This window comes from Podarcis tiliguerta (genome assembly GCF_965153285.1).
Source record: "Podarcis tiliguerta genome assembly, chromosome: 5".
Lineage (NCBI taxonomy): Eukaryota > Metazoa > Chordata > Lepidosauria > Squamata > Lacertidae > Podarcis > Podarcis tiliguerta.
In genome coordinates, this window is record NC_139538.1 from 4,734,167 (window position 1) to 4,757,314 (window position 23,148).

The 23,148-nt window shown below is 44.2% G+C and overlaps 1 protein-coding gene across 5 annotated transcripts in view; it reads left to right on the plus strand.

The window, feature by feature from the left end:
• The window catches only part of DIS3L2 (DIS3 like 3'-5' exoribonuclease 2), a 213,082-nt gene that overhangs the window by 33,481 nt on the left and 156,453 nt on the right, over positions 1 to 23,148 (plus strand). For all 5 annotated transcript variants that reach the window (XM_083441955.1, XM_083441959.1, XM_083441956.1 and 2 more), the window contains one exon: positions 9,392 to 9,493. In XM_083441955.1, coding sequence (XP_083298081.1) covers positions 9,392 to 9,493 — 102 coding nt within the window. The remainder of the gene's footprint in view (positions 1 to 9,391; positions 9,494 to 23,148) is intronic.

Below are 23,148 nucleotides of genomic sequence, written 5' to 3' on the forward strand. Positions count from 1 at the left end.
CAGAGTCAGCAATGCCTCTGAACAGCAGTTTCTGGAAACCCCAGGCGGGAGAGACTGCTGTCCTGTTGGAATCCTTCTTGCTGGTTTGCCATAGGCATCTAGTTGGCCTCTGTGAGAACAGGATACTGGATTGGATCGGCCATTGGCTTCATCCAGCAGGCTCTTCTTATGTTCGTATAAGATTGCTTTTGTTTTCTTTCTTTCTTTATTAATTTTGTATTACCACTCACCCCTTCGCCCGCAGTTCACAGCATAAAAATACAAGATAAAAACACAAAATACGCAATAAAAATAGGAACAGAAACCAAACAATAACCCCCGTTCCCCCCTCCCACAAACCTTGGGCTGCTTTGTTTGCTTATAATCCTGTCCTTTCTCAAAGGACTTCAGTGTGGTGTACATCTTTTAGGCCGGCCGACAACAGTCCTGCAAAGTAGGTTTGTCTGAGAGATGGCAACTGTCCTGAGGTTTACGGCAAGCTTTATAGCAGAGTGGGTCTTTGTACCTGAGGGGGGATAGCTTAGTCGGTAGAACAAGAGACTCTTAATTTTCAGGGTTGCGGGTTCAAGCCCCACATTGGATGTAAAGATTCCTGTTTTTCTTGGGGTTGGGCTCTTGTGGTCCCTTCTAGCTCTATGAAGTCCTGCATTCTAACCTCTCTTTTTAAAAAAAAAATATATAATTTTTTATTAGTTTTTTTAACATATCATTTTCAACAGTAATTAAACATACTTATTCAAATTTTTGACTTCCATCAATCCTGTCTGAAAATTTTCCAATCTAATCTCTCAGTATGCATTTCTTATCTTCCCTGTTACATTTCAAACTCTTAACCAGTATTTCTATCTTTTTCTAGTTTGTAACACTTCGTATATTCCTCCTTGCAAAACTTCTTGTGGTCCTACTAGCGTAATTTGTTGATTACAGTTGCTCTTCAAATAATTCATATACTTCTTCCAATCTTCTGTAAATCTCTGGTCCCGCAGGTTTCGAATCCTTCCTGTCATTTTGTCCAATTCTGCATAGTCCATTAATTTCGTCTGCCATTCTTCTTTCGTCGGAATTTCTTCTTGTTTCCATTTCTGGGCTAACAATACTCTTGCCGCAGTTGTTGCATATAAAAACAATTTAACATCTTGCCTATTAATGTCCTGACCTATAATACCAAGTAAAAATGCTTCTGGTTTTTTAAAAAATCTATATTTCAACATCTTTTTCATCTCATTATATATCATTTCCCAGAAGTTCTTTACTTTTTTACATTCCCACCACATATGATAAAATGTTCCTTCTTTTTCTTTACATTTCCAACATTTATTATTTGTCTTATACATTTTAGCTAATTTCACTGGTGTAATGTACCATCTGTACATCATTTTCATCATATTCTCTTTCAAAGTGTTACAGGCTGTAAATTTTATCCTTTCATTCCACAACCTTTCCCATTCTTCAAGCTATATATTATATCCAAAGTCTTTTGCCCAATGTATCATTACCGATTTCACTTCCTCATCTTTCAAGTGCCATTCCAACAGTATTTTATACATTTTGGACGTTGTTTTACATTCATTGTGTAATATTTCAATTGTAACCTCTCAGCCCTATTGCTAGAAGTCGTTCATGAGAGGTTGTAAGGCATCTACTTCAGGATAGTGTCAGCCCACGACTGGGATGATGCAGGGATCGAATGATTAGTTAATGTTAAGCCTGCCCAGCTCTAGATGGGCGCAACAAGGTTTGCCTCGTGGAGGGACAACATGAGCACCCGTAAGTCGTCGCGTGTGAGCTGGGTAACCCATGCAGGTGCTCAGTTTGGCAGAGGCCCACATTTTACGGTTCTTCCCCCTTTAATAATGTGTGTGGAAGAGGGCAGCTGAGTGGGTTCTTCTTCTTAGCGCTAGTTCACATATTCCTTGTCACTTGCCCAGGGATGCATGAACTAGGCGGTAGACGTATCACATTTACTGATGTGCCATTGAATCTAATGCACACCTCTGTTTTCAGAACCTTGAAACAAAACAAAAAAAAGTCATTGCTGGCAAATGTAAACGTGCCATCAAATCTAATGCACACCTAATGCACACATGTTTTTTCAACATAATTTGGCAAAAAATTGGCATTAGTAAATCCGGTATATTGAAATGCATGCTGTTTTGAATATGCAGTTATGCTGGTACATAAAAGGCACCTATTTGCATTTTGAGGGGACTGTATATTCATTATTCAAACAGACAAAACAGCCTTGTAGATAATTGCTGTTGCTCATTAGCTGTGATAGTTTTAAGAGCTTATTTTTCCAGTTTTACACAGCACAGGTGCATGGATATGTGCAGAGGCCTTGCGATCCTCTGCTTTGCTTTTTACCACAGGGTGGGCAGCGTCCCAGTGCTTGCAGGTGTTTCCAAGGGGTCACAGACTGGGTCAGCTGGCATCTCCAGAAAAGCCAGCCGTTCTCCTTAAGACCCAGTCCTATGCTCATTTATAATTTTTAGTCATCAACAGGATGGTAGGCAAATGTTAAAGTGGCGCCAGGATAAAACGAGGTCTGCAAAGAATGAAATAATGTTTTTCAAAACTGAAATTTAATTGACGCTGACATAAAACCCCACACATACACTAGGTAGAACAGAAGCATTGCCACCCGACCCCCCACCCACCATTCCCCGCTCCACCTCTTCCCCCCTTTTCTTCCTAATGTAACACTAACGTCTCACAGCAAATGAAACTAATCTGTATAAAGCGCAGCTTGAATAAAAGAGACATTGCACATACTTTTCGTAAACTAACAAATCTTTAATAAAAATATATTAAAAACAAAACTGAAATTTGAGTTTCCTTGAAGCAGCTCCCGCTGTGTTTCGGTGCGCTTAGGATTGTAGCCTTAGGCTTTGCTGAGGAGGAATCCATTCCCGAAATCCCATGCACTCTTGGGGGCGTATGGGGACCGTGTGATTTAACCCCTTAGGCCCCGTTCTTTTGTGCAAACAACCTGTTTATGATAAACGACAGAACGAAGAGAGAGACCTTTCTAGTCTCCCTGGCTGGGATGGCCTGTCTGGCAATGCAGCTGGCAGATGGCAAACTCACTTTTTATGTCTTCCCTTACTGACAAAGAGCTAAATGATGGGTTGTGTTTTTTTTTTTAAAGAAACCGCCATCCGTCACCTCCTGGCATGGCTAACTTTGCCGGGGGGGGGGGGGGGTTGCTGCAGCGCGCGGGTGATGACTGAAATAAGAGGGCCCTTCTCCCGAATGATGATGTAAAGCATTTTTTAAGGACGTGGTGGGATTACTTGGGGAGTTGAGGTGAGAGGGGGGTGGGGAAGAGAAAATCTGGACTCGTCAGAGGAACAGCTTCCAGGCGGAATTACGCTAGTCCAAGAAGCTTTGCAATTTTTCTGCATCTTGTCATGGGAGGCAGCCTTTGCACAGCTGTTGAGCTGCTGCTACGGAGGGTTGCTTGTGGAATCGCCTCCGTTTCACATCAGGGCAGCGGCCTTCTGCCTCTTCAGCGAAGAATCACAGCCTTGGAGCCACGTGGAAAGGTGGGCCTTCCCAGGCACTAATTTACTCCTTTGTAATATATGCACAGTTCTTGCAGGTGTGGTGGTGGTGCAAGAGCTCTTCCCCCGGCACACTTGCTGCAAAGGAGACAACCTTTCCCCCAGCGATATCTTGATGAGAAAAGGCACAGCTCATCTTTCTTTTCCTTTTCCTTTTTTTTTTTAGGTGATCCTGTATTTTAGTCTGACAGCCAGCACAGTAACCCATAAGAGAGATCCCTACCCCTAAGTTAGCCTTGCAAATTGCCCTATAACTCTGCTTATGTCTTCTCTCATATATATATATATAGAGAGAGAGAGAGAGAAACAAATTCAAAATAATAAAGAGAAAAAACTTTTACCATATCCATATATGAGATTCTCTGAATCTCGCGACTTCCCCCTGTCCCCTGCCTGGGTCCTTAAAATAATTTTTCTAAAACTACATATCATCACGTTCTCCACAGTTTTCATCTCTCTGAATTATCTATATTTTTCGTTTCTTTACAAGTCTTTACAATTTTTCGTTTCTTTACAAGTCCAGCTATCGTTTTTATTTGTTTACAATGGTCTCCTAAGTAAATTCTAAATTTTCCCCATTCTTTTTTAAAAGTCATTATCTCTTGATTTCTGAGTCCCCCAGTTAGTTTTGCCATTTCTGCATAATCCAGCAGTTTGGCTTGCCATTCTTCCTTGGTCGGAACTGTTGGTTCTTTCCATCTTTGGGCTAGTAGCATCCTTGCAGCTGTTGTCGCATACATAGGCAGTCTTTTCTGGTCTTTGGGGATATCAGAGCCTGTAATTCCTAATAGAAATGTTTCTGGTTTTTAAACAAATGTTATTTAAACATTTTTTTCAATTCATTGTATATCAGTTCTCAAAAGGACTTTGTTATCTTGCATGACAACTACATATGATAAAAGGTACCCTCCTTTTCTTTATACTTCCAGCAAATATTGGAACTTGTTCTATACATTTTGAATAACTTTGTTGTTGTTGTTTAGTCATGTCTGACTCTTCGTGACCCCATGGACCAGAGCACGCCAGGCACTCCTGTCTTCTACTGCCTCCCGCAGTTTGGTCAGACTCATGCTGGTAGCTTTGAGAACACTGTCCCACCATCTCGTCCTCTGTCGTCCCCTTCTCCTTGTGCCCTCCATCTTTCCCAACATCAGGGTCTTTTCCAGGGAGTCTTCTCTTCTCATGAGGTGGCCAAAGTACTGGAGCCTCAGCTTCAGGATCTGTCCTTCCAGTGAGCACTCAGGGCTGATTTCCTTCAGAATGGATGTGTTTGATCTTCTTGCAGTCCATGGGACTCTCAAGAGTCTCCTCCAGCACCATAATTCAAAAGCATCAATTCTTCGGCGATCAGCCTTCTTGATGGTCAGATACCACCGGTACATCATTTTCATATAATTTTCTTTCAGTGTACAACATGCTGTGAATTTCAAATCTGTTCTCCATAGCCTCTCCCCACACTCCATCTTCCCCCACCCCACAGTGGGGGGGACCTGCCACCCTGGGAGGTGGCATCCCACTCTTGCATTCCTGAGAGCCACATCTACCCTCTCAGCTTCTTCAGGTCAACCACCTTGGCCTCAAGGAGATGAAGCTGTTCTCTGAGGGCCAGGAGCTCATTGCACCAAGCAAACACCCACAACTTGTACCCAGCAGGCAGATTGTCAGACATGTGACGTTCTGTACCTTAAGCTGTTAGCTTTCTACCTGCATGTCTTCTGCTGCTGTCCATTGACTTGCTCCTTACCTTGATGCCTTGCCACTCTTCACATGCTGGTGTCTTTTTCACAGTGCAATTTCTTTCCTTTTTCTAAATCAAGCCCCCAAGTCTACGTGGCTTGAACCAATTTTAAGGAAAGAGGATTTTTATTGCCAGCAAGGGAAAGTGGTGCTTCTGTTGGCTGGCAGCAATAATTAGCAGATAATTAAGGCAGCAGCCGAGCTTGCTTTAGGAAAATAAGAGACTCCATACTGCTAGCATCTAATAGTGCTTTGCTCATGGATAAACTCCTGTTTTTGGTCATTTGAGTGGTGGCATCTTACTGTGGTTCAAAAGACTGATGGAATTGCTTCTCATTTCAGAATCCGGAAGGCTTCTGAGTGCCATTATTTCAATCTTCTTGCTTTTATTGTTGTGGGAAATCAGTAACTTGTGTACCGCTCTTCTCCATATGTGGATTGCCACCACTCTCACTCTTTAAATCCCTCAAAAACCCACCTCTTTGTTGAAACCTTTGGTGTAACTTTTCAGGCCTCGTTCTCCTCCCTGGGGTCTGCCTGCCTTCCATGCTGCTTCTGCCCACCCATCAGACAGACGGAGGGGCTGTGGTGGGCTGGAGAGCCTCATGCTACTCTCAGGGGACACGCATGCAGAGGGGTGTTGTCCAGGGGTGGCCCTTTGGACCAGAGCCTTGAGTCTTTTGGATTGGGCTCTGCATCTCTTGCCCCTCCCTCCTTTGAAAAGCCATTAAAACAAAGCAAAACACAGAGCTTTCCTTTCAGGGTGGCTGGGTGGATAGTGCAGGCTGTTGAGACCACAGCCTTCTGCCTTCTTAATTTCCCCAGAGGCACATTTGTGTCCTTGTGTATCTGTGCCTCATGCCTTTAACTTCCTTAGCAATGCCCCTGCATGTAAAAGCCATCCGATGTCAGGCCATTGCGGCTCCAGACTTTCACTACTAGGGTGAGGAGACGGTGAACGTGCAATTCCGGTAGGGCAGGGAGATGAACCGAAAAGAATGCTGAGGGGAGAGAGGGGGGCGGCTGAGGAATTACGATGCACTTCCCAGCCCATGGCAGCAGTGAAGGTGCTTGGAGGGCAGGCAATTTGCAATTGGCTGTGGATTATCTAAGAGTTTTGGAACTGTGGGCTTATACTAAGTCAGATCGGTGAGAGCTTCACTTGTGAATCAGGCCAATGAATCCCATTGTTTCTCAAAGGCTTCATTATGCGCATCAGGATAAAAAGCGAGAACCAACTTGATTAAAGCATCCTTGTAAATATCCCCCCCCCCCCCCCCGAGAGTATCCAAATCACTACATGCTCTCCTGGAAACAGATGGAAGCTTTCTTTGGTTCTGAGTGGTTTAATGTGTTGTCACCCACTCCCGACATTGCACACTGAAATGTGCAGAACTCTGTGAAGCGGAAGCAATTTCAGACAGGGATCCAGATGTGCTAATGTGCTGGATTCCCCCTCCCCCCCAAAAAAACCAAGTAAGAATTAAACTTCTTGGCCTGGGTCACAGTGCTGGGTGTTTCACTGGGGAGAGTCTACATGGAGCAAAACTGCTTTTGATCCTGTGGTGATGATGATGATGATGATGATGATAATATAAAATACCCCGCCCATCTGGCTCTTCAGCATGCAACTTTTAGAGTCAACTGTCCTAATGCAGGTGTCGATTCTTCTTCCAGGTGCATGTGACAGGCAGCCTTGTGATGTGCTAGGAAAACATTTATGAGCCATATGGCACATAGAAATGATGGGGGTCCTTGCGCAAAGTGCATTGAGGTAACTGGTGGTCTCATTCTGCCCCATAGAGGCTTACTACCTAGCCCCCAGCGCAGATCCGTATACCAAAGATCTCCTTCCTTTATCATTGATGTGTCATTGTAGCTGGTGATGCTTTGGTAGGTCGTACTCTAAAGTTTGTGTTACTCTGACAAGTGCCATATATTGACTTCTCCTTTACAGGTGTGATTCTGAAATTGCTCCCATGCTTTTGAAATTGCTCCCAACACCTCGCTTTCTTTGCCTCCTCAAATGACTGCTGCAGTTTAGGCTTGGTTCTCTTATGTCCCCACCCCACTTTTGGTATGGCTGAAATGGAGATTTAACAGAGGCGACGGCTGCTGAAAAGATCCCCCGTGGCTCTGTGAAATGAATGAGGACAGGTTCCAATGCTTCTCTGGCTTGGCAGAAGACATTTTCACCAGCACATCTCATTTCCAGCTTCTTATCCATCGACTGTGCCTTCATCCCCTCGGTGGGATTGGTCCAGCACAGCTTTTGCTCGGGATCCAATTTCTCTCTGCGATGGTCGCCCTTCTCCCTGAGCGCTGTGCTATCTTGTCCATTTCACACCACTTGCCGGATTTCATGCCTGGGAGCGGCCTGGAATTCCTGGCAGCGGAGGACTCCCTCTGGCTTCACCACGAGGCAGCCCCATGAGGCTGCATGGCACGGCACTTCCGTTCCAGAACCGTGAAGCCGAGAAGCCTGCTCTCCTGGGCTGTTTTGGTGAATACGCTTCTGCTTGGGAAGGGCTTGGGGCCAGGGGAGAAGGGGGCCAGACCTATGGGGTCACTAGGTACATTGACTGCAGCAGCTCTTCAGGGTCTCAGGCGGGGGGGACAGTTTTGAGCCCTACCTGGAGCTACCATTGGAGATCGAAGCTGGTCCTTCTGCAAGCAAAAGCAGATGTTTCATCACTGAACTATGGAGCCTCTCCAAGGGGAGTCAACAAGGGGTTATTGTTTTTATTTTGATGAGGCATTTTTTTTTTGTTTTTATATTGTGATTTTATCCTGTCAGCCACCCTGAGACCTGCAGTATAGGGCAGTATACAAAATAATTACAATTATAATATCCTGCTGGGCACAAATGATGGAGGTCTTCATGGATGATGGGGATTTATAGTTCTGCAACATCTGGAGTGCCACAGACCCCCCACCTCTGCTTTAGCTGTCCAGTGTGAAAAGGAAGTTCTTCTGAGACACGGTTGAGGCAAAAAGGAGGGCCTTACCTGTGTCTGTGCAAACAGTAGCCAGTAGAAGCACACTTTACAATGTGAATACAGTGGTGCCTTGCAAGACGAAAAGAATCCGTTCCGCGAGTCTCTTCGTCTAGCGGTTTTTTCGTCTTGCGAAGCAACCCCATTAGCGGATTAGCGGATTAGCGCTATTAGCGGTTTAACAGCTATTAGCAGCTATTAAAGTCTTAAGGGATTAGCGGATTAGCTGCTAAAAGGCTATTTGCAGCTTAAGGTAAAGGTAAAGGTACCCCTGCCCGTACGGGCCAGTCTTGACAGACTCTAGGGTTGTGCACCCATCTCACTCAAAAAGCCGGGGGCCAGCGCTATCCGCAGACACTTCCGGGTCACGTGGCCAGCGTGATATCGCTGCTCTGGCGAGCCAGAGCCGCACACGGAAACACTGTTTACCTTCCCGCTAGTAAGCGGTCCCTATTTATCTACTTGCACCCGGGAGTGCTTTCGAACTGCTAGGTTGGCAGGCGCTGGGACCGAGCGACGGGAGCGCACCCTGCCGCGGGGATTCGAACCGCCGACCTTTCAATCAGCAAGCCCTAGGCACTGAGGCTTTTACCCACAGCACCACCTGCGTCTTAGAAAAAGGGGGTAGGGAGCGAAAAACAATTGCAGGAACTCGCAAGACATTTTCGTCTTGCGAAGCAAGCCCATAGCAAATTCGTTTTGCGAAGCACCTCCAAAACGGAAAACCCTTTCGTCTAGCGGGTTTTCCGTCTTGCGAGGCATTCGTCTTGCGGGGCACCACTGTATGTGGTTGCTTCCTCTCTAGTCGCAGACCATGTACTACCTTCAAAAATCCTTGCGTGTCCTTGCAGATCAAAGGGCAGTTTTCTTGTTTTGGGGTTTTGGCTCCTGTATGTACCCCAAGGGAACCTTTAAGAGGCAGTGGAGACTGACTATCCCTGACTTCCCCTCTTCTCAGGTGCAGGCTCTGAGAAGACTCTCATGGCTTCCCTTGGTTTGTTGTCCTCGAGGTGTGATGCATTCTGAAACCAGCTTGTAGCTTTCCCAAACCCTCTTCCTCTATGTAAGAGCCGTTTCTTTCCTTGCCTCTTCTAGGACAGCACCCGAGATATCTTCATTGATGGCGTCGTTGCTCGGAACAGAGCTCTGAACGGTGACATCGTGGTGGTGACTCTTCTTCCGAAAGATCAGTGGAAGGTCAGTGCTCAACCTTACCAGTTAAATTTATTTGGAAAGAAGACTCTGACCCTTTCTCCCAGAGTCCACAGCAATTGTGAATGGGGCTGTTTTTCAAATTCATATGCCTGTTCAGCCAACTATCACCTTCTCAATGTTTTCCTTGTGGTGATGGTTGCCCTAACCTCCTTGTCATTTTTCTTTTCCGTGTACCTTTGCTTTTTATGCAGCTTCATGTGGGTCCCTCCACATGTTCAAAAAACTGGAACTTCTTGTTCTGATAATGCTTTCTATTTTCCTATTTATTTTTTGCTTCAGAATATAACAATGCTTTTTTTTTTTAAGGGCAGAGGACTGTGGTTTGTGTCCATTCTGTGGTCTTATCCTACTACACGGGCCCTTGAATGCTTGGTTTTGCTTTTCTTACTGTGGTGCATTTAAACCGCCTTAACCTTATTTTTTTGACTCTGCGCTGGATAGGAGTTCTTGGCCATTGAACAGGCATAAAGATTACCTTGAGAGAAGCCTGGCTTGTCCGCTCGCTCGCCCTTGCCGTCTTGTCTCCCAGACCATAATTGCTTAGAGACTCTTGTTTGGGTGCCTGTGTGTGCTTTGCACATTAAATATCTCAATCTCACCCTGAGGTTAGCAACCAAACATTAGGTAATTTGTAAATCCGAGGGGGAAATGGGATTCGTTTCCCTAAGCAGTCCCATGTGTTGAGGTGTTAATTCCACCCTGAGAGAGTGCGGGACAAGCCTGCGGCAATGGGTTTGCCCAGACAGAGTTGAATATTATTAGGATTGAGTTAATTTGAGTTAAAGGTCTTCCTATTTTGAAGGACGAAGGGAAGTGCAGATGGGTGTAACTGATCTGAAAACAAGGGGCAAGCCAACACAATACTTAATCTTCTGTTATGGTTTGTTCATCCACTCCTCCACCCCCCCCCCTTTGCTTGTAGGAATGATGTCTCGAGTACAACAGATTGTTTGCTTCCTTTAACATCCAGCTCTTCGTGAAACGATTGATTTAAGTCCTTCCCTTCCAAGCCTTTTTCTAAACATGGCCACATTACGCTAGATTATGGTTAATCCAATCTCTTATATAACTGCTATCCTTCTGTGCCTATCTGCATCTCTGGTTCTCATGGAACTAATTTTTCTTAGAATTGTTTTTCTTCTACCAGCATGGACTCATTTGCAATGTAATTGAATTGTATGGGTGTCTTGGAATCCACGCTTTGGAAAAGTCCGCTTACCTGTTGCTCCCAATCGAATGTTCCACATTAAAAATTCGCCCCTATTGTATTTGCAGTGTTCCTTTGTTCTCGGATCCTTTTGGATCTGCCAAAGAAGAATTGTTTGAGAAGCTAACTATTCTGATGATAAAATGGCTAAAGGAAGAGAATCACGGAACAATAGTTTAATGGGAAGCATATAATCCACGTAATTCCTTTCCCAAAACAGACTGCCTGCTCTAGCAGTGTTTAGCTAATCCTCAACAGCATGAACCTCGTGTGTCCAAGAGACCCTCCTCCAAATGTTTTACCACTATGTCCAACATCATTTAGATGTTGATGTGTGTCTTGTTCATGTTGTGCTGAAATAGCATACGAACACAAGAGGAGCCATGCTGGATCAGGCCCAAGGCCCGCCTAGTTCAGCATCAGTGCTTTCTCAACTTGTGATTCCCAGCAACTGGTTTCCAGAGGAACCTGTCTCTGACAGAGGAGGCAGAACACAGCCAACTTGGCTAGGAGCCATTGACAGCTCCATTCTTTGTGTTTTAGTTCAGTCCTCTTTCAGAGCCACCCAAATTAGTGGCCACCATCACTACCATCCCGTGCAGGGGCAAATTCCATAGTTTTAACTACCGTATTTTTCGCTCTATAAGACGCACCAGACCATAAGACGCACCTAGTTTTTGGAGGAGGAAAACAAGGGGAAAAAATATTCTGAATCCCAGAAGCCAGAACAGCAAGAGAGAACACTGCGCAGCGATCTCTCACGCTGTTCTGGCTTCTGGGATAGCCGTGCAAAGCCTCTTCAGGGCAGCTGCGCAGCCTGCATTTGCTCCATAACATGCACACACATTTCCCCTTACTTTTTAGGAGGGAAAAAGTGTGTCTTATAGAGAAAAATACGGTATTCTTACTGTGAAGTAGCATTTTTCTTTTGCCTGTCCTGACTCTTCCAACATTCAGCTTCCTTGGATGTCTGTGAGTTCTAGTCTTTTGAGAAAGAGGGGAAGAAAAGCTTCTTTTTATTTGGTTTGTACCCTGCAATGCACAAATTCATAACCATCATAACCATCTATCATGCCACCTCCTTCTTGCCTTTTCTCTAAAAAGTCTGCATCCTTTCCTCACAGGGCACTCATTCCACCCTCATGATAATTTTGGTTACTCTTTCTTGAACCTTTTCCAGTTATAGAACTGTTATCCTTTTTTTGAGGCGAGGTGACCAGGCTTGTAGACTGCAGCTTCCAAATGTATTCCAAATGCAGCTGCGTTGTAGTTTTGTAGAACAGCATTATGAAATTGGCAGTTTTATTTTCATTTACTTTCCTAATGGTTCCTAGAATGCCATTCTGCATGCACACGGAAGCTCATACCAATAACAAACTTAGTTGCTCTCTAAGGTGCTACTGGAAGGAATTTTTTATTTTATTTTATTCTCATTTTTGTAACTGCTGCACCCTGTACTTACAGAGATTCACGCAGAGATGGGTTGCTGAGAGTTGCTTCCCATCTCTGGAACTCTCTTCCACTTGAGAGTGCTCAAAATCTGTGCCTTAGCATATTCTGAAGGAGATCAAAAACTTCCTAGTTTGGACAGTCTTTCGCTTATAGGTTTTCATTTATGGGTAGATCTTATTTATCCAAGCAAAATGAGAGATTTATTTAAGTTGCTCTTTTGGCGTTTCATTGGCTTATAAGTTTCCTTGAAATGCAATAACTCCATTGCACACTGAGATATCTGAAGATTTAGCATACAAGCTCAAGGCACAGTTCTGTGCTTCAAGTTCAAATAGCAGCTTAAGCGTCATGCTTTTTTTTTTTCCAGGATGAGAGGAAAATGTAAAGTAAACCAAAACAAAATATACATGTTGAAGATTGAGATATTTGCAATACATTTGCATGTTCAGAAAACAAGTCTCCGTTTCATGTTGAAAACTCTGCTCCGCTAGTTTTCAAGAAAGCCAGGAACTGTTTAAATTAAAAGGCAATGTAGCAATGTCCTCTTCAGCATTAAAAGATGAAGAAGAAGAAGAAGAGAAGAGTTTGGATTTGATATCCCGCCTTTCACTCCCTTTAAGGAGTCTCAAAGCGGCTAACATTCTCCTTTCCCTTCCTCCCCCACAACAAACACTCTGTGAGGTGAGTGGGGCTGAGAGACTTCAGAGAAGTGTGACTGGCCCAAGGTCAACCAGCAGCTGCATGTGGAGGAGCGGAGACGCGAACCTGGTTCCCCAGATTACGAGGCTACCGCTCTTAACCACTACACCACACTGGCTCTCAATTGTCAGATAACAACATTTGCTTTGATTTCTACTAAAAATGTTGTTGTTTTTTTTTGGGGGGGACCATGATTGGAAGGAGTCCCTCCAGTGCTCTGCATCATTGTGTAAATGTTGAAGGTTCCACTTTGTCCTGTGGGGAAGGAGCATGGGGAGTGCTTCTGATGAGCAGCAGCGCAGGGCTTTGCAAGAGAAGAATTTGGATAGAACAAGTCTTTATTAAGTCAGTTTGCATCATGTCCTTCCCCCGGATCTTTATCAAAACTTGCAACTTGCTAAATGTGAGCTGAATAATTTAGTTTCAGCTCAGGTCGAATTTGCATTGATATGTTTGTGCCAGAAGTATCGGGAAAGCTGAGAGACGTTGGGTGAGATTTTGGCTTCCCATTTAGAAGAACAATAAAACTCAGAATTATGATTTAGGGTGTATGCAATAATGTGCACTCAACGCCAAAGGATATAAATTTAGATTTCAAAAGTACTACTCCATAGGAAGGATATTGAGACTATGGAATGTGAAATGTCAGTCCTTCCACAGTTAGATTTGCGGCAAAGGGAATTTCTTTCAGAGTCTTTGCAGAGGGATGAAATCAAGAATTCCATTAATAGTATGAAGGCTAGGAAAGTTCTGGGGCCATATGGTTTTTCTATAGGATGGTAGGAGGTATATTCAGTTTTTTAAGTTGCTGTTTGTTTTGCCTTTATATAAAGGCTCTTGATCAAGGTACCCTTCTCTCGTTAATGTGCGATACTCGTATCTGTATTATTCCCAAGCCTGGTAAAGGACTTTGCTAGTTGTGCAGATATTATCAGCAATACTTGCTAGCAGACTTTGGGCTGTGGTAGCAACTTTAATACACACAGGTTAATTAGGTGAGCTTTATTTGTCAAAGGTAGAGAGCAGATACTGTAAGGTTGGTAGCAGATTTTGTTGCTTCATATGGTAATATAACTGATGTGACTGCTATTCTTTTTCTTGATGCTGAAAAAGATTTCAACAAAATATATTGGCAGTGTATTTCTGTTAATTGGGTGGGTGGGGGAGCTGGGGTTCTTCAGGATTTTATGAATTGGATTAGACTCTCATACCTGTCTCCTCAGTCACAGGTGAGAACACACTGAATTCTTTCAAGCGTGTTTGGTTTAGAGAGAGATACAAGGCAAAACTATTCTCTTTCTCCTTCGATATTTGATTTATATTTGAAGGTGGTGGCATATGCAGTTAGGCAGACTAGAGGTTTGTGGTTTTGTGCATGAATAAATGGGATTTAAAATAGCTGTGTATGCAGATGATTTATTATTATTATTATTTATTAGTAGGCCTGAATCATCCACATCTGAGCTAACAGAATTTATTAATTATTTTGAGGCAATTTCTTGCTATACAGTTAATTGGTTAAAATCGAAATTAAGTTACCCAGTTTATGCACTAATTGGCAATTTTGTTGGTGCCTGGAGGCATGTTTTGGATCGTAGACATATTTCTCAAATTATTAAATTGAATTTAAGTAGAGTCATAGAATAGAATATTGTAGAGCTGGAAGTAGATGACAGAAATAACTCATGATTTAGAAAGATGGTCATTACTTAGAATTCGGGATAAAGTTAATACACTCAAGATTAATATTTTGCCACAGATCATTTATTTCCTTTGGAAATAGAGAGGCAGTCCTTTTCGTGGCTGATAGTTAGATTTAGACATTAGATCGGATCAGATGGCAATTCTTTTGTCATTTCCAATATTCCCGTTTAGATACCCCTGACCTGCTTGTGTTGAATGGCAATTTTCTCAGCTATAGCACCTTTGGGTGCCTCTTTATGGACTGCCAGTTCCTACATTGTTTGATGAAAAAGTCACATCTCTGCAGAGAGCTAAACCCCTGATAGTTACCAGATTAGGAATGAGTTTTGCGCTGACTCTGTGAACAGGCTAACATGCTTTGGTCTGCCTTGGTAGGGCTTCCCACCCCCAGTTTTATTTTGCAGCTCTTCCTACTTCCACGGGCTGTTAAAAGTCCTAAGCATTGCCTTGGAATCTCTAACTGTAGTAGGATTTCTGACAATACAATATCCTTCTCTTCATACAATATCCTGAGAAACAGCGTCCAGCACTCTTAAAATCGAGATCCAAGATCCGTGAGCACCAGTAAAAGCATTGAGAGGTGAATTCTGACTCCTTCCTGGTTCCAGCAAATTCTGCTTGATCTTAGCGGCTTTTGCTTCATTCAGCTTCTGCCTAGGCTTCCAGACCTTTTCGTTCCAAACTGCTTTCATATGGTGTTTATGCTGGGATTTTATTGAATACACACACACACACAAAGAGAGAGAGTCTGTTTAGCTGATACTGTTCTATTTGCTGCTGCTACAGTTCTTTTTATTTATTTGACGAATGTATTAATTGCTTCATATATATTTTTTAAAAATGGAAGAGATATGATGAAAGATTTTACAGAACGACCACATGCAAAATGATGCTAAGAAGATGCAAACAACCAACACCACCACAATGTAAAAAGGTGTTCTGTTGTTGGCATAAAATTGCCAGCAGACATAAAGACATTATGTCGTTGCAGTTTTATGGCCTGTTGCTTGAAGGGTTCTAATTTTGTGTGCCGCCTTGGGAGTGGTTGCCTTGAGAGGCGGCCTAAAACAACGGAAAAGAAGTAAATAAATGAATAAGATGATGAATCTGGCTGGCACTGGCATGGAGACTACTTGTTTGGAAGTTCTGGTAGGCTGAATGGTGAAGGAACACAGGCTTACATCAAGTCATGCCCCTGGTCAAGTCATGCCCTTGGTGCCTTTTCAGCAGGTCTAGGCAATGGCACAGAGGAACCAAGTGGACCTTTTGTCAGGAGTTCAGCCTACACTCGAGTAGGACCCTGGCAGAGACACATGCTTGACTGGCATGTTCTCCTCTTCCTGGTCTTTAGTTCGGGAGCTTCAAAAGCTTTCTTCAGCCCGAACATCACAGCGACCGATGCCAACGGACACTGGCACATTTAGGGATCCGCAGAATCTTTGCAGCTTGCATAACAGACCTCAGCAACTCAGCATTTTGGCTAATCTACTTTATCTACATATAAACACACACGGAGCACTGCAACATGGCTCCCTCTCTCTCTAGCATCAGACAGCAAAGAGAAAAAGAACAAAGGACAACAGTCCCACTCCATGGAACGCAGTAACACAAACATCCTGTCTCCGTCACTTCCCACTCTGTGGAGTCAAAACATACACCATCATGTGAAAGACAACCCCATGACTGCAGTCAGGGAGCAGGAATTCTAACACCTTTCCCCACTCCCTGTTTGTGGAGTTCCTCCTGCTAAAGATATTCTCTTTATCCCTCTTCCTGCAAATCTTTCTCACCCCTTGGATTGTGAAGACTGGGGGCTGCTATCTGGAATCTGGAGGCCTGTTGTGATCTGCTGGTTGAGAATGCAGTGCTCTTTGCTTTGCAGCTGGTTGCCGTTGAAGACTTCTCCTGGAGTCCTTTTGGAAAGGCCTGTGCGGATGTAGACGGTGACTTCCAAGCACCAGTTGTCAGCCCAGCTGACCTCTCTCGCTGCTCCTGGCCTGCGATTCCTTTTGAAGGTGCAGCAGAAGTCAAGTCTTTTCCCAGGGCAAAGGGTGTAGTCCTTCCAAGTGAACACTCTCACTTCCTTTCCGTCCTTTTATTAGCTGGGAAGTGGGCTGGGTCGCCATCTGCATTGGAGGTTAATGGGAGGGGATGCCCCATAGCGTGGAGGTTAACAGATAACCTGGAGGTTTACAGAAAGATACGGAATATGCAGAAATGGTGAAACTTACCAGAATAAGAAATCAAGATAACAAACTTTAAAAAAGAATGGAAATGGCATATCCGAATTAACTTAATTTGCTCATTTATTCACCTTATTTAAATATATACTTTTATGAAGCTGCAGGTTATTACAATAATCCTGCCAATGTTCTTATCTGTAAATATACAATAAACCATTTCCATTCTTTTATTTAAAAAAATTGTTATCTTGATTTCTTATCCTTCCGGTAAGTTTCGCCATTCTGCATATTCCGTAAGTTTTGCATCCATTCTACCTTTGCTGGGACTTCTGCTTCTTTGCATTTTGAGGTGAGTAAAATTCCTGCCACTATATGAATAATGCATATATGAATATATATATATTCATATATGAATAAGTTCATATATAAATTCATATATGAATATATGAATAAGTTCATATATGAATAAGCATATATGAATAAGTTTCTATACATTTTAGGTAGTTCTGTCCCTATAATTCCGAAAAGAAAAGCTTCTGGTTTTTATTTTTACAAAGGTTATTTTAAACATCCTTTTCATTTCCTTATATATCATTTCCCTAGGAAATGTATCCCACTTTTTTGCCTTGGGAAATTACAATAATTGAACTGGGATATGGTGAGTCGTGATGGCTGCATTTGTTGGAGAAGAAGAGATTTGCTGGAAAAAGAAAACATCCACTTACAGTGATATTGAATGGAACTCTTTATCTCTTTCTCTAAGGAGACTTTTCCTTCTCTTGTAGACACTGAGGGATGATGACTGAAAAGGGGCCCACCAGCGATTGCTAGCTGGACAAGCCCATCTTTTGGCCACGGGTTGCTTATCAGGTCGTTTCAGACCGGCCTTCCCCAATCAGGTGCCCTCCAGATGTTTGGGATGACAGCTCTCATCAGCCTCAGCCTTCAGCTGTGCTGGCTGGGGCTGTTGCGAATCGTAATCCAAAACATCTGGCCATCACCTGGTAGCAGAGGCCTCTTTTTAGAAGATCTGGTTGCCCTTTGTTCTCACCTACTGGAGAGAGATAGGGAGCATCTGCTGGTCTTAAGCTTCCATTGGCGCCACGAAAATGCAGTGGTGCAAATTTGCCCCTCGCTCGGCTTATGAATATGCCCTGTCTTTTTGCGCCATCCCCAGTCAAAACAGCACTTCTGCCGGGAGCTGCCACGCTAGCAGCCGGGCTTCCCAAACAGCACAGAAGCAGATGGTCGACCTCTGAGCTGTTCAAAGATTTTGTAATGCCCAGATGTGTGTGTGTGGGGGGGGGGGTTTGGAAAGCAAAGCTGTAGCTAGTTTCTGAGGTCATCCCTTCCCATGGGTTGCATCCCATCAGTTCTTGAGATATGGCAGAGGTCCAGCCTAGGTGTGGCTTCAACTGTAACTTAAATAAAGGAAAGGCAGGGAGAGCGGAAGTGGCCTTGTCAGGGCTGGGTCATGCTTTTCTTTACAGTAATTTCCTCTGAGCTTTTTGGGGCTTGGGCAAACACTGCTTTCAAAATTCATTTCTCATTTCTTATTGTTTCCTCCTTATCTCTGAAGTGGCCTTGATTGGCCAACTGCAAGCCTTTCAGTTGAACCACTTAATCTTGGAGTCAGCTTTAGCATCTGGCTGAACTGGCGCTTCCCACAGCTATCAGTGTGGAGAGCCTAATGGACTATGGGCGTGCGCAGGTAGAAGATCCTGAGACGCTCTGTACCATAAACTAACTTTCTTTCTTTTTTTCTTTCTTTCTTCCCCGTTTTTCAATTTCTAAGGCCCAGTAAGAATTTCTGAAGACCTTAAATGCCCTGGCCAAGCTCTGTCAGCTACAAATCCTTTTTAAAACTTAATTGTTTCATTTGCAATTTTAGCTAAACTTAAAAATGGAAGACAATAATTAAAAGAAAAAGTAGTGTATAATTAATAACCAAAAACCATTTCACAATCTGAATGCAATAACCATCAGTACATGCAGCTTAGATTAAACGTTATAAGTTAATATGAGCTCTCCAAATGTCCAGGTAGGTATTCGTGCAAAATTGACGTCTATATGAAATATGTTCAAATGTAGTCAGGGGAGTGACCTTTGCAGTGAACGGTGGGTATGAATCATACCAGGGTTGAAGTATAAGTCATTTAGCAACCACAAGGATCTGCAAAGTCCATTTTTGTTGTCCTGCTGTTCATCCCCATACTGCAGGAATATACAGTCATGGGAAAAAGAAAGTGCACCCTCTTTGAATTCTGTAATTTTACATCTCAGGACATAATAACAACCATGTTTCTTAGCAGGTCTTAAAATTAGGTAAATACAACCTCAGATGAACAACAGCATATGAAATATTACACTGTGTCATGATTTATTTTACAAAAATAAAGCCAAATTGGAGAAGCCACGTGTGCGATTATCCAGGCTGGGTAAATATGTACATCGCCCATCTTGCTCCAAAGCTAGATGACAAAGCCATGATGCTTCCTCACTGAGCAACCTTAGTCAAATGACAGAGACTCTTGGTAGCTTAAATCAGGACTGATGGTATAGTTTTATTGTTAATGTCGGCTGACATTATTGTTAGTGCCAGTTTCTCATTATGCAAAATGGATGCGAGTGTGGCTAGTTAGGCCAAAGTGACCCTAGAAAGATCCCAGATCCCGGGAGAGACCCAAAGTGTTGAACTGGGAGTGCTGAATAATAGGAAGCCAGTGGCTGGTAGTGGAAATAGCAGGATGTTAGATGCAGGACATTGGACAGCGCCCATGGAGGACAGACGTTGCTCTGAGGACTGCTTGGCTGATGAGACTTGGCTCTTAAATAGCAGAGGGTGATTGACGCCTATGCCTCTCCGCCCCCCCCTCCAGCTATGAACTGGAAGGTTCTTAAAGGGAACAGAGTCTTCACTTGAGAGTTCAGGTCCCTCTGAATGCAAATCGCCTTCTGTTGTTGTTGGTATGTGTATGTCTTACGGGGAGTGGGGAGCTTTTGGTGGCTGGTGATCTGATGAGGGAGCTGGAGCAGCCTCTCTGCCGGTTGAACCCAGAAGCACATTTCAGCATTGCAGAATTGAGGACTGTTTGAGGCAGGGGCTCGCCGCCTCAAGGCCACCGAGATATTTGGGACATTGGACGACTGGGTTGCTGCAGATATAAGAAGAGAAGGCATGCGGTTTAGGTCCCACCACTGCCGTAGTTTCATTTGGCAGCCCTGCCAAGTTGCTGTTATTCAGCCTCAGTTTTCCCCATCTGTAAAATGGCAATGACATCTCATGGTGGGGGTGTGAGGACAAGTTAAAACAAAGGCCGAATATTTGCTTTGCGTTTCTTGCAGTTAATTTATCTGGACATCTTTTTGAAGGGCATGGAGTAGACAAACAAACCTTTGCTTAAACTATCACCATCATCTTTTTATTTGTGTGACGCCTTTTCATAGGTAAAGCCATGCCCACAATGGCTTGCAAGATGAAAATATTTGCATTATTGCAAACATAATCAAAGTAGTAATAAACAATAAAACACATCAAGAAATAAACGACCAAGGTGAACAATTCTCACATAATTCATAATGAGATATAAAAACAAAGATTCAAAATCTAATTATATTGTGTTGGGCATTTGTTCCATCTAACCTAGTACTGTCTTCTTTGACTGGCAGTGACCCTCCAGGCTCTTTTTCTTAAGTGCTGCCACCTGAAATTGAATCCGGGGTCTTCAGCCTGCGAGGCGCATGCTTTTCCAGTGAGTTGTGGGTCCTCCGGAGTTGATTCTTCCTCTTCCCTCCCTGTGGTGGGAAGTCCTTTCCCAAGGGAACACATTTCCACACCCCACACCCCCGGCCTCCACTTTTGTCTTTTGGAATGCTCTCTTTGGCTGCCTGCTAAAATAAGCAGATGTACGCGCGATGGCAGCAGGGGGTGATGCAATGGTTTCTTTTCTCTGCGATGCCGGGAACCAAGTGCTGTGACTTGCATTGCGTCACTTGCAATTGAAACGCTTTCCAGGTAAGCAAACAGCCGCCGGCAGTTGCTGAAGTGGTTTCCTTGTGAATTCTTCCAGCCTGGCTTCTTCGACCTGTCAACGGTGGCAGGGCATAGTAAGAAAAGACCTGCCGGATTGGACCAAGGATGTGTCTCCTCCAGTGCGCGGTCTCCCTCCACGTGCTTCCGGAAAGCCGGAAGCAGCACGAGAAGTCAACTTGGCCCTCTCCTGCCCAGCAACGGGGACTCAGAGGCGTCACGGATTGACGTGTAACCTCCATGAAATACCTTTTTGGGGATTTGTTCCATGGTGTAATCTCACGAGTCACATCACGCTAGCATGAGAGAACCCAGGAGCAGGGCCAAGGAGTGCCATGTGGGCATTAACTGGCGCGACCTGGGTGGCTATAGCAGCGTTTTTGGCAGATGTGGCACAATGGTGGAGCACAAAGCAATTAATTCTCTATTCACGGGGCTTGGCATCAGCATCAAACCAGGTTGGGCAGCTTCCCAGGGACCCTGGTGAGCTGAAGGACGTATTGAGGTGAACACAGGGCTCCGTAGGATCTTCACCCTCTTCTGCACTCCTGACATGTGGGAGAGGGGATTGGCAGAATGGATGCAGGATTGTGTGGGTCCTGTGCCCATGCTGTTTTGGGGTGTGCGTGTGTAGAAGAGGGGGAGGAAGTTCTCGTGCCCTTTAGGCCCCAGAATCTTGGAGCCTTCCCCAGGCTTGGAGAGGGCAGAATGAAAACACAATCTGCTGTTTAGAATTATACAGATGGAAGGGACAGTGAGGGTCATCTAGTCCAAACCCTTTCAATGCAGGAATCTTTTGGTCAACGTGGGGCTCAAACCCTCGACCCTGAGATTAGGAGTCTCATGCTCTAACGACTGAGCCCTTGAAAAATCAGGCTTTGGTGTTCAGTTGGTCAGTTAGATTAGAAGAAGAAGAAGAGTTTGGATTTGATATCTCGCCTTTCACTCCCCTTCAGGAGTCTCAAAGTGGATAACATTCTCCTTTCCCTTCCTCCCCCACAACAAACACTCTGTGAGGTGAGTGGGGCTGAGAGACTTCAGAGAAGTGTGACTGGCCCAAGGTCACCCAGCAGCTGCATGTGGAGGAGCGGAGACGCGAACCCGGTTCCCCAGATTACGAGACTACCGCTCTTAACCACTACACCACACTGGCTCTCTTATTATTAGTCATAATAATAATTTTAAACAATAATTTTGTTATTTATACCCCTCCTATCGGGATGGGTTCCCCCAACCATTCCTTTTTAATGGATCAGTCAGTTATCATTTTTTTTTTTTTTTAAATGTAATTTTATTTTATATATCAGTAGTTAAACAACAGAACAAGTCCTGGAGTGATTCTCTCTCCCTCTCTCTCCCCCCCACCCCAACCCCAGTGGTACGATCAGAACTTGTAGGGCTCTGCATTAACAATTTTTTAAATGGTGCTGTATTTATTTGAACTTGAGAAAGCATAAATCACATCAGAAAAGAGCACACACAGTCTTCCCACTTTTATATATATATAAAAATGTGCTTATGAGCTATGGACAAAAATATGCTGGTTGGATAACTGAAGGATAGCCTACTGAGATGTGAGGATACTTATTTGAAGGCATATCCAGATGTCTCCAAATAGCAAATGTTTCTGTTGCTGCTGGAATGGTGCTTGTCTGGACCAAAGGGTACCCAGAGGCGAAAGCTGGGTTTGGAGGGTTGGGTGGCTTGTGGGTGCAGTTGAGCTGTTGGATTGCCAGCTGGCCACATAAGAAGAAGAAGAAGTTATGTGCACATTCTCCAGTAGTGGAGGAGCTGATTGCACACCTTGGGAATTGTGTCCTTATAGGTGGGGAAGGCAGGAGTGAGTGGGCAGGTAATAGGTGATGTCACAGGCACCTGTGTAACTGGTAGCCATGGTATACGTGCATCCCAAATAGGCTTCCCTGCTCAGGAGACGTGGAAGGAAGGGTGTTTTCCGCCAGCAATTCAAATTGGCATTTTGAGAGCCAGGAAACGGTGACTTTCCCCACACTGGGTGCTCGTAGGTAGGAGAATGTGGTCTGGCTCTCATCTAGTCATCTGGGCCACAATTCCAGTGCAGGACACGCCCTGAGTCTTGCTGGGGTCACTGAGGACTTCTCTGTATCTGCTACCTGAGAGACCTCCCTTAATGTTAAGATTGTAAGAAAGGCCTGGTAGAGCATTCAGACATCCATCATAGCCCAACGTCCTCTTCTCACAGCGGCGAACCAGGAGGAGCTGAATGCGACAGCGCTCACCCCAGCTGCTATTCAGAGGCGTATTGCCTCTGGCAGTGGAGATAGAAAGCAATCATCAGGGCTAGAAGCTGTTGGTGCCCTGATCTTCCATCAATTTGTCTTAA